The 14,553-nt window shown below is 35.7% G+C and overlaps 1 protein-coding gene across 1 annotated transcript; it reads right to left on the reverse strand.

Annotated features, from left to right (window-relative positions):
* Nucleotides 1-6,169: 6,169 nt before the first annotated feature.
* Nucleotides 6,170-7,011, reverse strand: LOC147477358 (pentatricopeptide repeat-containing protein At2g18520, mitochondrial-like). The gene is made up of 2 exons (XM_086585991.1): nucleotides 6,718-7,011; nucleotides 6,170-6,481 (listed from the first exon to the last, which is right to left on the reverse strand). The coding sequence occupies exons 1-2, from the start codon at nucleotides 7,009-7,011 to the stop codon at nucleotides 6,170-6,172; spliced, it is 606 nt and encodes a 201-aa protein (XP_086442117.1).
* Nucleotides 7,012-14,553: the final 7,542 nt, after the last annotated feature.

Raw genomic sequence — 14,553 nt, forward strand, 5'->3', positions numbered from 1 at the left:
AATGGATGCACTATAATGTTTTTGGTATATTTCTTTAACTCAATATCCTTAATTTATGGTTGTTTGTATGTTTTTATAACAATGTGAACAATAAATGTTCATAGCTATTGGTAGGTATGAACATTTGTTCATACATGGATACCTATTGGTGGGTATGAACAACCAATGTTCATAGCTAAAAGTGGGTATGAACACTCAATGTTCATAGCTATTGGTGGATATGAACAAGAATGTTCATACATGGATAGCTATTGGTGGATAGCTAATAGTGGGTATGAACAATTAATGTTCATAGCTATTTGTGGGTATGAACAATGAATGTTCATACATGGATACCTATTGGTGGGTATGAACAACCAATGTTCATAGCTAATGGTGGGTATGAACACTCAATGTTCATAACTATTGGTGGATATGAACAATGAATGTTCATACATGGATACCTATTGGGGGATAGCTAATAGTGGGTATGAACAATCAATGTTCATAGCTATTGGTGGGTATGAACAATGATTGTTCATACATAGATACCTATTGGTGGATATGAACAACCAATGTTCATAGCTATTAGTGGGTATGAACAACCAATGTTCTAGCTATTGTTGGGTATGAACAACCAATGTTCATATATCAGTGTATGAACATTGATTGGTTTAATGTTTTGATTTATTGGTGTGTAAACTAATATGGCTTTCGTCACATGCATTGCAGTTTTGGTTTTGTGAGCACTCTGTAGTCATCAAGAAGGTAGAGAACCATGAAACCAAATCCCCGAGGTGTGCAAGGTGGAATTTGAAAACCTTGCTTGATGCGTTCTGAAAGACACCAATAACAAAAATAGCTGCAAGTCAGATTATTGTTGATCTTTGAAGCAAAGAACGGAGGTCGAAAAAGACTTTACTTCATGACATGTATAGTGTTTTAGTTATAAACAATGAAGTAACAGTCCAGGCTACTGTAGAAAATATTGATGCATTGAAACTGGAGAACAAAGAACTGAAGGAGAAGATCATTGAGCATGAAAAGCAAATTATGTCTTCCAGAGATGAAATTGAAAAGTTAAAGAAAAAGTTAAAGGAACAGCAAGAGAGGGATATGTCTGATGAGGTTGAATTGCAGCCTAATGAAGTAACGGATGAAGTCCACCCACCTAAAGAAGTGCAATAGGGGCATCCTGATGAAGCCACGGATGCAGTCCACCACCTGAAGTGCAGCAGGTGCATTCTGACGAAGTCACAACTGAAGTAATGGATGAAGTCCACCCACTTATAGAGTTGCAGCAGGTGCATCCTGATGAAGTCACGGATGCAGTGGCTGAAGTGCAGCAGGGGCACTCTGACAAAGTCACAACTAAAGTAATTGATGAAGTCCCCCCATCTAAAAAATTGCAACAGGTGCATCCTAATGAAGTCACGACGAAGGGTGAAGGCGCAGCAGGGCATTTTAACGAAGTCATAATTGAAGTTGGGGATGAAGTTCAGCAGAGTAAGAATGTCGCAGAACCCTTTGATGGTCCATCATTTGATCTACACCTAACCTTGTCACCTTCAGATAAAGATGAGGAGAAGGATGTCGAGGGAGCCAAGAAACCTTGCTCACTTGTAAAGCGAGTGAAGCAAAATAAAGAAAGGAAAAGTAAAGTGATTGGCGAGGATTTCACTAGAGATGGGCGAAAAAAGAAGAAGAAAGGTGACACTGGCAAGCAAACTCTTGTTGATGACAGTACCGTTCATTCTCTGTTTGACCTGAAGACGTGTCGATACTATGTGGGTTTGGAAGAAACCCATCAAGAAGTCATTGACACGTTCTCTTTAAAATTGCGGACAGTGGGTAAGTTTAAGATACCAGAAAATAATATTTTGAGTAAATATGTTGTTGACTAATGGTTATTTCTTATGGTTTTTGAAGAGCTATTGCTTGGTCAAATGGAACATTACAAATTCAAGGTGTTCTAGTTGAAGATATTCTCTTTGATAGAGAAATTGATCACCAGGTAAATTTTATTCATACCACAATTGGACTATGAACACTCATTGTTCATAGTCTTTAGCTATGAACACTCATTGTTCATACTCGAGCAACTTGCCAAGAATCTGGTAGCAATGGGCATGAACATTCATTGTTCATAGTCATAAGCTATTTATGTGTTGCCAATTTTAAAAAAAAAAAAAAACTTATCCATTCAATGTGTCATTGATCGGGGGGCTTATAGAACTTCAACAAAGGAAGACTGGAAAAGTAGAGACTTGTCTAGTATCTGCAAACTCTAAGGTTAATTTTTTATTAAAAAAAATATTGTGTCATCTATTATTATCACATTCTTATTATTTCACACAATTGTTGACACAGATATTGTTGGAAGAAGTAGGATTGGAAACCATATTGAAGAGCATCGACTTCAATATGAAATTCATTGTCATTCCAATTCATTCGGACAATCATTAGACTCTTCTTGTCTTGGATTTGGTGGAGGGACAGCAAGCAAGATGGTATTACTTCAACTCCCTAAGCCAGACAAAAAAGGGGTTGGAAGTTGCAAAAGAATTTGTGAGTTTGACAATAAACACTTAAATTATATAAAATTTTATATGTTGAAATATAAAGAAATAACTTATTATAATTTTGTAGAAGAAGGTACTAGTTGAGTCAATAAACAATCTTATCAGAAAGGGGGATTTGAAAATCCAGCCTGTCAATAATAAAGGAAGAATTCTTTCACCAAAATGTCCATAGCAAAATAATAGGTAATTATTTATTTATGTGTTACATGTGTGAACTATGATTGTTCATACCTATTGGGTATGAATACAGCGTTGATTTTAGCACCTCAGATAGCTATGAATACAATCATTCGTCATATTTTAGCACTGATTGTGTATTCTCTAAATTACAGCGTTGATTGTGGGCTCCATGTCTGTAAAATGATGGAAATTTTGTATGAACAAGGTCATATGGATTTCTTTCAATTTATAAATGAAGAGGAAATACAAAAGCTGCGCCCTCACATTGCATGCAGAATGCTTTCAGACTTGCCAAGAAGTTGGAGTAAAGAAAATCTTGATTTTCAGGAAAATTATAGGAAGGGAATGTTTGCTGAATGAATGTGAGATTTTAGAAAGGGAATGTTTTACTGAATTAATGTGAGGAAGTCAAAAAACAATATATTTTATGGTGTGTTTTGTGCACAATTATATTTTGTTTATGAACAGGAGTGACTCTAGATATTTTGTGGTGTTTTTTGTGCACAAATATTTTTTTGTGCACAATGATATTTTGTTTATGAAAGTTAAATATTGGTGTTCTTAATGTGTTCTCTTATTATTATTTATATTCTGTTTATTTATAATTAATTTTCATATTATTTATATCCTTTTTCATAACTGATTATCATAATTGGGGCTATGAACATTGATTGTTCATGCCTGTGTTAAAGGTATGAACAATCAATGTTCATAGCTCCAATTATATGAACAATCAATGTTCATGTTTGTTTTGGGTATGAACATTTATTGTTCATATATGTTTTGGGTATGAAGAATCAATGTTCATATCTATTTTGGGTTCATGTTTTTTGAACAATCATTGTTCATACCTATTTTGGGTGTGAACATTTATTGTTCATATCTGTTTTGTTCATACATATTGTTCATAGCTGATGTTCATAATTTGGGGTATGAACAATCAATGTTCATAGCTATTGTTCATACATGGATAGGTATGAACAATCATTGTTTATAACTGATGTTCATAATTGGGGCAATGAACATTTATTGTTCATACTTTTAAACAATGAGTGTTCATAGCTTCAATAGGTATGACTAATCAATGTTCATGTCTGGTTTGGGTATGAATAATCAATGTTCATATCTGTTTTGGGTTCATGTTTTTTTGGGTATGAACACGGATTGTTCATACCTATTTTGGGTGTGAACATTTATTGTTCATATCTGTTTTGTTCATACATATTGTTCATAGCTAATGTTCATAATTTAGGGTATGAACAATCAATGTTCATAGCTATTGTTCATACATGGATAGGTATGAACAATCATTGTTTATAACTGATGTTCATAATTGGGGCTATGAACATTTATTGTTCATACTTTTAAACAATGAGTGTTCATAGCTTCAATAGGTATAAACAATCAATGTTTATGTCTGGTTTGGGTATGAACAATCAATGTTTATATCTGTTTTTGGTTCATATTTTTATGGGTATGAACACGGATTGTTCATACCCAAAAAAGGTATGAACAATCAATGTTCTAATCTGTTTTGAGTGTGAACATAGATATTGTTCATACATGGATAGGTATGAACAATCAATGTTCATACCTATTATGAGTTGTTTCAGTTGGGTCGGGCCGTTTATTTTTTTTTCTTCAGGGGTATACTTGACATTTCATCTACCCGAGCCGTTCTTATTTCGCGTCAAGGGTAAACTTGAACTTTCATCCACCCGGTCCTTATGAGTGATTACAAAAATAACGTGTCCTCTTGAGTTTCTCTTTCGGCCGATTTGTCCTCTAGAGTCGCTCCCTATAAAAGTAGAGCTAAAGTCTATAGCCCATTGGCTCCCTATCCCCTTAAAAGTAGAGCTATCTCTCTATCTTTATTTTACTCTGTATATATAGAAAGTAAAATAATAATAGAGAGTAAAATCCTTTGTAAATATACAAAGGAAATTAATGATAGAGAGTAAAATATGTTGACTTTAACTCTATTTTTAAGGGGATAGGGAGTCATTGGACTCGGCCTTAGACAACACAGCTAGAAGCCTATAATAAGGGTGTTAATGGGCTATTCAAATTAGGGGTCAAAAACCCAATTTTTCCGAATTCCTATTTGATATTTTTTCAAATTTGGCAATAATATTTGTGTTCTAATATCCGAAATTCCGATATCCAATTTTTTCAAAAAATAATTGGATCGGAATTGACTGTGTTTTCAAAATCCGATTTCCAATTAATTTCTAAATTTTTAACATATAGTGGTCTATTTCATATAGCTACTAAATTAAAACTATATATAATTTACAAACCAAATAAAAACCCTAGAGAAGTAGAACATTGTCTCTCTCACAACTTCAAGAAATCAATATTGTCATTCTAGTACATGTTTCAATTTATCCCATATTCCTATTTACTGAATTAATGCATTAACATGAAGAAAATTTTTGTTGAATGAACGTATTAAAAAATCTAAATTATTTATGAATTAATACATTTCAAAATGATTACTAAATGAATGTATTAACTGGATAAAAAATAGTTATTCTAAAAGAGAATCCGATTATATAATTCAAATTTCCGATTTACTTTCATATTTTGCGGATTCCGAAATTTTTGAAAATTTTGAAAATTTTCCGATTTTCCAAACTTTCCAAATTCGGAAAAAAAAATTGTCATTTCCGAAACCCTGTCCGAAGTCACCCCTAATTCAAATAACCAAAAAGAAATTGAAGCCGATAAATTTAAATTCAATGATTGGACAAAAGAGGAGGTCGCTGTCGGCGGTAGTGCAATTCTAGGACGTATTTAGAATCCTTAGTTGGGACTGCATTTCTAAATCCTTATGGCTTATGAGCACGACTAAGAAATTTCTCCTTTCCCCTGTTCATTGTAGAGCTATATGTGCAGACTTGGTCCAACCCAACATGATAAAAATTTGTTGCATCAAGTAGCTGTGTATCCGACTCCTACAATTAAACATATAGGTAATACGTTTAGTAGCCAATAAATATGTTAAGGAAACATAAACTAATAGACAACATTTCTACGAAAAAGGAACAATTGTAAATTACAGTATTCACAGTTTTTCTCTCCCCCTCTCTTGGTCACCTACTTCGCCAGAGATCCACCATTTTCCATTCAATTTCAATTCGCAATACGTTATTTTGCCTATAGCATCTAAAGAAGCAAACATTCAAGTTAAGCAACATGGAAATTGGCAAAAGAAAATCCAATTACTTCATCACTCAGTATTAATGGCAACAAATTTGTGAAGAAAGCAAATAGATTAGCAACAGAAAACAATTAAAACAAAGAAAATAGTACATGGAAACTCTTGCTGAAAGGACATGAAGCAGAACTATAAATCCAATCATATCATTAGTCAAAGTAGATAGAACATGCAAGATCAAAACATAAAAGGGAAAAATATGTATCACTCATCTTTGTGGCATTTTCAAGTTCACAGGATAAGATTTTCTTTTGGATGCAAGCTCTAAAAGCTTCCTTGCTTCCTCAACCTTTGACTCTTTCACCAACCCATTGACCACAACCTGCACTACCCTCGCGTCAGGATAACTACAAAAGCTAAGACTATCTTCACAAAGCTTAAGAGCAAGGTCCAAATCCCCTTTCTCGCAAACACATGGAACTAGAGCCTCAAAAGTGTTGTCGTTTGGAACAAAATCATTCTCCAACAAAGCATCATATACCCTTTTAGCTTCATCCAGTTTTCCAGCATTGCAATACAACTTTTATCAAAATGTTATATGTATCACGAGTGGATTTCACGTTGCTCCGAAGCTGTTGATAGAATTCAATTGCTTCTGATATCTTTCCTACATTAACCAAACCTTGCAACTTCGAATTATAACTCAATATATCAGGAACAACGCCACTCCCTTCCAATCCCAAAACCATTCAAAAACTGACCCTTGCTGTAAAACACATCCAAGATATTATTATACAGACTCAATTTGGGCCTCACCCCATTCTTTTCCATCTCATCCAGCATTGAAAGTACAGATTCCAATGACCCCATTTCACAAAAAGCCTGAATAACTATAGTATACGTATAATAATTCAGGGTAATCGACAAAGTCATAGGGAGTTCTCGAAAAACCTTCTCAGTTTTATCATATTTCTTAGACTGTACACTAGCAGTGAGAAGAGCACCGAAAGACAAGACAGTATGCTTACAGTTTAGTCCAGGCAACTCATCAAACAATTTTAAAGAATGATCAAACATATCCACTTTACCATAGAGAGAAATGAGTCTCATAGCAAAATCTTCTTTACGAATGTCTTTAAACTTCTTCTGATGTTCTAACACTTGTTCAATTTTTTAGAATTCCTTTGCTATTGCAAGGGGCAAACAATTACATCGTAGAACTTACGATTTCTGCGAAACCAAGGGAGTTCGGAGAATGCTTTGAAGCTTTCGACAAATCAAAACAACAACACAAATATTTAATCTACTTTCCTCAAACAGAAAAATAACAAATCTATAAAAGTTTTAACGAAGTAAACAATGATAATATGAAGAAACTTTGATGAAATGAAGAGGTTAAAGAAATGAAAAAAAAAAAAAAAAAACCTGAATAGAAGTACAAGCGTATTCGATTGCTTGCATAGTTTGTTGAAGTTGAGATATATCGATGAAAGGACATACGATGTTTACTCTCAGCTTGTGAAAGGACATACGATGCAGATCTTTAATCCATTAATAACACTAACCAAAATAGATACTAAATTGACAATAATGGAAGACATGCAACATGAAGATACAGAAAGAAGAACTGCGTCACTCATCTTCCTGAGGCATTTTCAACTTCGAATGAAAATATGTTTTTGACCATGCAATCTCCACAAGCCCCTTCGCTTCTTCAATCTTCGACTCTTTCACCAACCCATCGATCACAAACTGCACTGTGCCCGCGGAAATATGGCAATTAGAGTTAAGACTCACTTCACAAAGCTTAAGAGCAAGATCCCAATCCCCTTTCTCACAAGCACATGGAATGAGTGCTTCAAAAGTGATGTAACCCGGGACAACATCATTCTTCAACATATAATCATACAACCTTTTAGCTTCATCCAGTTTCCCATTACTGCAATACCATTTTATCAAAACATTATAAGTAAAACGATTTGGCTTAACTTCACTGTTCCCCAGCTGTTCAACTAGTTCAACTGCTTCTGATATGTTTCCGCCACTAACTAAACCCTTCAACTTCGTGTTAAAACTTATTATATCTGGAACAACACCACTCTCTTCCATCCTAGCCCAAAAAAATTCACCATCCGAAAACTGACCCTTACTGTAATACCCATTTAAGAGTGTGTTAAACGTAATCAAATCAGGCTTCACCCCATTCTTCTCCATCTCATCCATCATTAAAACAGCAGAATCGAAATTCCCCAATTCAATATAAGCATGAATTACTGTATTATACGAATAATCATCTGGGGTCACGGACAAACTCGATGAAAGTTCTCTAAACAATTTCAAAGTTTCACTAAACTTCTTAGACTTAATACTAGCATTCAAAAGAGCATTAAACGACTTAACAGTACGCGTACATTTCAACTCAGGCAATTCATTGTACGTTTTTAAAGCATGATCAAACATACCCACTTTCCCATATAAAGTAATGAGTTTAATGGCAAAACCTTCTTTAGTAATATCATCAAACTTCTTCTGATGTTCTAACACTTGCTCGATTAACGAATGTTTTTTTGCTGATGCAAGGCGTTTAACAGTGTCTTCATATACATGATTTGATCTACGAAACTGAGATCTTTCGGAAAACGTTTTGAAGTTTTTGACAAGGGTGGTAAGGTTTTTTTCTGCGAAAATTTTCTTTGTAAGATGATTTGTAGATGGCTTTGGGGGGTTTTCTTCTTTCGGAAGAGTTTTTGTGAGAATTTGAGGTGTTGGGATGTTGTTGGAAAAGAGACGGTAGAGACGAGAAATGGATGAAGAAGAAGACATTTGTTTTGGTTTTGAGGTTTCGTCTGAAAATTCTATCTCTTTTTGCCAAGTGAGCTGTAAATTTTATTAAGAGTATAGGAAAAGGGAAAAGAGTGACAGAAGAGTATAAAACAGACATAAAGAAAATGAAAAATCTATGCTTAGTACAATGACGAAGTGAGCTTGCAACCATACTAGCTAGTTCTCCAGTATATCACTTTATCCGTACTTCTCCCCTTAGTCAAATCTTAAATAGATAACCATGGGATAGAGTGGAAATTTTACACCCTAAATGTCAAAAAACTTTTTTCAATGGGAATGTTATACCATAACTAATAGAGTATTAGTTGATAGAAAAAGTGGAGAATTCTCCCTCTCGCTATCAGCTAATAAAAAGCTTGGGCGACACTCGAACAGACGTCTAAGTAAAAAAAAATTTGGACGTCACTTTAAGTAACGTCCCTTTCTAATTATAAAGTAATTTTTAACTCGAACATGATGTCTCAGTTTAAATTAAAGAGGTGCGTCACTTTAAGTGACATCCGAGTTTAAAATCTAATTTTTTACACTTCTTTATTGGGGAGTATAGAGTGTGGATATTTATAGGCTATACAATAGTATACAATTAGAGGTGTAAAATCCTAATGGCACCTACGTGGAGCCTAGGTAGAGATGTAATTTTACACCCCCCATTGGAGATGCCCTAAAGGGTTCTTCAGAAGACAAAGTTGTTGTTTTCTTTGCCACCTGGTCTGCTGAGAAGTTTGCCTCCCTCCAAGTTGATGATATCGTGAACTGATACAACTCAGCTATGCATTTACTCCATCTAGTCTTGATTTGCCATGGAAGTTTGCCTGACTCGAAAGCAGAAACTATAGCCACTGAATCTGTTTCTACCTACACATACTTCCAGTTTCTTTGTATTGCAATTTCCACACTCTCAACTATGGCTAAACATTCATCCATATAATTGGTATTAACTCCTATTTTCCTCCACATTACGAGGAGGAAGTCTCCTGAAGCAACCCTAAAGGTGGAACCAATCCCAGCCGAGCCCGGATTACCCAAAGACGATCCATCACAATTAATCTTAACTGTGTTTACAAAAGGTGGTGTCCACCAACATGGTATAATACGCGGAGCTTTAGGTAAGAGAACCAGCAGATTCCAAGCTTTCATGATCTTCATATCTTCCATTCTATGAAAGGAGTGAGCAGATATTAACATAGCAGCCTCCCTAACCATTCTCCTTATCCGCCCAGAACACATATTGAAGCTAGCTAACTTGTCCCGTGATAAATTCTATTGCGGTGATGCCAAAGTGTAACCATAGTAGTAAGAACCACCATATCCCAGAGTTGTTTAATCATAGGGCTCTTAACCTTGGCCACATCGATAGCTTCAGAAAAAGAGGAACAAATAACTCTAAACCCGAAGGTATCAGTCACCCACTTCCAAACTATTTGGGCATGCTCACAGTGCCATAACATGTGGCTCAGGCTTTCTTCATGGTGTCGACAAACATAACACCTTGATACTAAGTGTACTCCTCGCCTCTGAACATTGACATCAACTGCTGCAACATTTGATATCAGTGAGAGTTCCAAGTAGTGGTTGCCGTTTTAACCGGGACATGAGAGTTCCAGACATGAGAATGCCACCCTTTCTTGTCTCTTTTCACACGAATTTCCTCAAAAGCCAACTTCATTTGAATTCACCCCTTAGATCAAGTGTCCAGACCAAATGATCCTCTTCATTTTCATCGAGATTGGCTAAGGAAGCTACATTGAACCCAACAAGTTCAATCATGTCTTGTATAATTTATAGTATCTTCCAAGTTCCATTAATAATCAGATCTGAAACTTTGGCTCAGCATCCTCTCAATTCCATATCAGAAATATTTAGAGCTTGTTTTAAAGATACACTACTTAACCACCCCATCTCTCCAGATATCCACTTTGCGACCATTGCAAACAATCCACTGGCACTTGGGTAGCAGCTCCTTCATTGCCCATTTAATCCCAGACCAAATCGACGACTTCACATAATAGTGTACCATCTCACCATCTCTGGTGAAATATTTGCATCTCATGTAATTTGCAAAGTCATTTTCAGAGGTAAGGGTGTGCCATGCATTTTTCAAAAGCAGAGACTTATTGATTTCCTTCAATCCTCGAATCCCCAACCCTCCTTCTTCATAAGGTTTACACACTCTGTCCCAAGAGATAGTGACAGCTCTGCTTGTTGAAGGGTTTCCAGTCCATAGAAAGTTTCTCATCAAGGTCTCAGCTTGCTTGGTGGCCATTTGTATATGCTCATGTTGTAAACTGGTAAACTAGTGAGAACTGATTTAATCAAATTAAAGTTGCTCTACCATGAAAGGACAGTAGTTTGCCTCTCCAAGAAGTAATTATGTTCTTGATTTTATCCACCAACCCACCAATCACTCTTGATTTCACCTTTCTTTGCACTAGAGGAATGCCAAGGTACTTTTCAGGGAGTGTACCTTCTTGTATATCCAGTTCATGAGCAATCTCATTTCTTTGAATAACATTTAGACCACTAAAGAAAAGCTTACTCTTTTGTTTGTTGATGACCTGGCCAGCAGCTTGTTGGTACGCATCAAGAAGATCTAACACACACACAATGTCATTAATGTCACCATTCAAGAAGAGACAAATATCATCAGCAAATAGTAAGTGAGAAGGGCTATGGAACCCTTTTGTAGTACATAAAGGCTTAATCATCTTCATGTCCCTTAAGTAGTTGATACCCCTACTTAAAGCGTCTTCTACGATGGCAAACAATAGCGGAGATAGAGGGTCGATCTCTGTCACAGCCCGAATTTCTAAACAATAACAAAGTGAATATTTGAAATATAATTATCTCAAACATCACTCCATGACTATGACGGAGAATACTACACATACAAACCCCAATATCCATGTCATAAAAGAAACAACTTAAATAACAATAATCCCAACAATTATCATAATCTCTTTATTAAGATAACATCCTTCCAAATAAAACATCAAAACAAACTCTCCAAATAAAATTCATCACTACCATGTCCTTATGCCATGAAAAAGTAAACTACGTTATTACATTCTTCCAACCAAGAAAATCAAACCTAAAAGAAAACTAACGGACCGCCTCCAAGCACCTAATCCCAATCACCCGCGGTTCCATCAGCCTTCCACCTATGTTCCTAAGAACACACCCACGCTTGCCAAAACAAAGCAAACATGGGTCAAGAAAATTGAATTTCTTTGGTATGAGTAGACTAAACACATATAAACATTTCAAATTCTTACTTATCCCACTAACACTTTAAATCTATCATAACCTAACCCTTGGAAGATAAAAATTTCTCAAACGGCATAGTTTCTTCCCAAGCAAAACTTCCATTTTTTTAACCTCCATTTTATTAACTCATTCTAATAACTCCTTTTAATATCTAAATAATTAAATTACACTTACCGATATCCGGCCATTTGTATAAGGGTAGGACCGCGCCCCTCAAGACAAAATATTATTAAGTCCTACCCTCCCGCAAAAGAAAGTTAGAACTTGTATATATAACATATGTAGATATTCTATATGTATTCAAAGGTAAACCCAAGCATCATTATAAACAAATCAATTTCTCTTATCAATTAATCAATTACTTTATCTTATACACCCACCCTTTAGTACCTACTCCACGATTTGCACTCCACACATTTGCCAAATCACACATTTTCAGGTGCCTCTCCCAATCAATACCACAATATCATAGCCATCTCGGGCTTTCATACACATATTTCAATGACCTCTTTAGGCACAAAACTCAGTCATTCATGGCACATTCAATGAATACCTTAGGTCATTCCGCCACATTCAAGGAATACCTATCATATCACTAATCGGCCATTCATGGCACATTCAATGAATGCCCAGGTCATTCCCGCCACATTCAAGGAATACCCAATCCTACAACACTCAAGGAATACAACTTACCAAGATGGCCGAATACCTTAGTTCCTCTTTAGGCGCTTCACACTAACGGTCATTCATGGCACATTCAATGAATACCCGGTCATTCATGGCACATTCAATGAATAATTTTATATAACACTAACGGGCCATTTATGGCACATTCAATAAATGCCCACCTAACATATGACATCATTCATAAAACTCACTCCAAAACTTGAGGCGGAGAGTTCTAAAAGGTGCGGTAAGTTTTGTTTACGATTATTGTATTTTATTGAATAGATTATTTCTAAGGGAACGTAGGGAATATCTTGATTCAATTATTTTTTTGTTTCGCTGCGTTATTAATTTCATGAATGTATAAGTGTTTTAACGTTTGTATCGTAAAAAGCGAAAAAAATCACACAACAATAAATACACGCATACAAGTATATTTATAAAGGTCCTAGCCTAAGTCAAACATGCTAGTAGTCCTAGACTTATCCTAATAGACCTAATCATAATTTTAGGAAAAAGTCAACTTTTCGGTCAATGGTCAAAGTCAACCCCGGTCAAAGTCAAAGTCAAAGTCCACTCGGGTCAATCCAAAGTCGAGTCCACTCTGGTCAACAATCAATATTGGTCAACCTAACCTAAACTCCAAAACCCAAAAGCCCAAAGCACTAGGGCCCATAGTCTAACTTAAAGTCAAAAAAATAGAAAATCAAAAAGTTAAAGCCTAAGCCCAAACGCATTTTCGGCCCAAGCCCAAATCGGACTTTTTACCGTTCATCTTCTTCTTCCTCCAAAGACCTCTCCTCCACTCCGCCCACCACCCGCCATCCAATAAGACTCGTAGGTGTTACCTAACCAACACTATAAGGGATTCGCCCAATCTCAAACCAACCAAGGGTATCCTCACCAACCATAATTCGATCCACCACCACAAATTTCCAACCCCAACACTTCTAATCTACTCGAAAATAACCTACATCAAAACCCCTACTTCTTTTAGTTCATACAAAACCCCAATTCAGCGATAATTCCTTTTCCTCAAACCGGATCTATAGTTCGACCTCCATTAACGCCTTCTATTCCCGAAGCTTCAACCGCAGATCCAATTGCACAATCAAACATCAACATCCAAATTCAAACTAACAATTAAACATCAACAATCAATTCAAACTAATAGTATAACATCACAACAAAAATTCCAACAAAATAATTCATTCAACCAACACAAAACAGGACGATTTGGGTTCTGGTGACGACGCCAGTAACAACCAGTGTCAAGGTTTCGATAGTTAAATGCTCAAATTCGTCAGAATTTATCTACTGCAGTGGTTCAAAATCTAACCATTAACAGAGTAGGCAATATTGCAATTACAGAAAACGACATTTACTGATATGTTTAATCGAAACAAATAAAAGAGATATAATGTATTATGACTACTCACAGTTATAAACCGAACAGCTCCCCGAAATCGAAACCCGTCGTCTACTATCACGCGAAATGATAATCTTCCTCGTTCAAAACCCCTTTTTTTTTTTCTCAGTAAAACTCTCACTTTTTTTTCTAAAACTCTCGTTTTGTTTTTCTCAAAAAAAAAAACTCTACGTGAGAAACCCCTATTTTCTAGTTTTTCAAACCTCTCCGAAAAACAAGGGTTTTAAACCTATCTACTTACTTACGGGCTTTTATCCTAACTACTGGATATCCTATTTCTGTTTTCTATTTACATTATTATTATTATTATTTCTATTAATATTATTATAGGAAATGCAATAAAAAGACGGGGTGTTATAATCTCCTTGTCTGAGACCTCTACCAACTCCCATGAAGCCACAAGGACCTCCATTCACTAGTACAGATATCTTGGCAAATTTGAGCAGTAT

Source organism: Coptis chinensis, chromosome 9 (genome assembly GCF_015680905.1).
Source record: "Coptis chinensis isolate HL-2020 chromosome 9, ASM1568090v1, whole genome shotgun sequence".
Taxonomy (NCBI): domain Eukaryota; kingdom Viridiplantae; phylum Streptophyta; class Magnoliopsida; order Ranunculales; family Ranunculaceae; genus Coptis; species Coptis chinensis.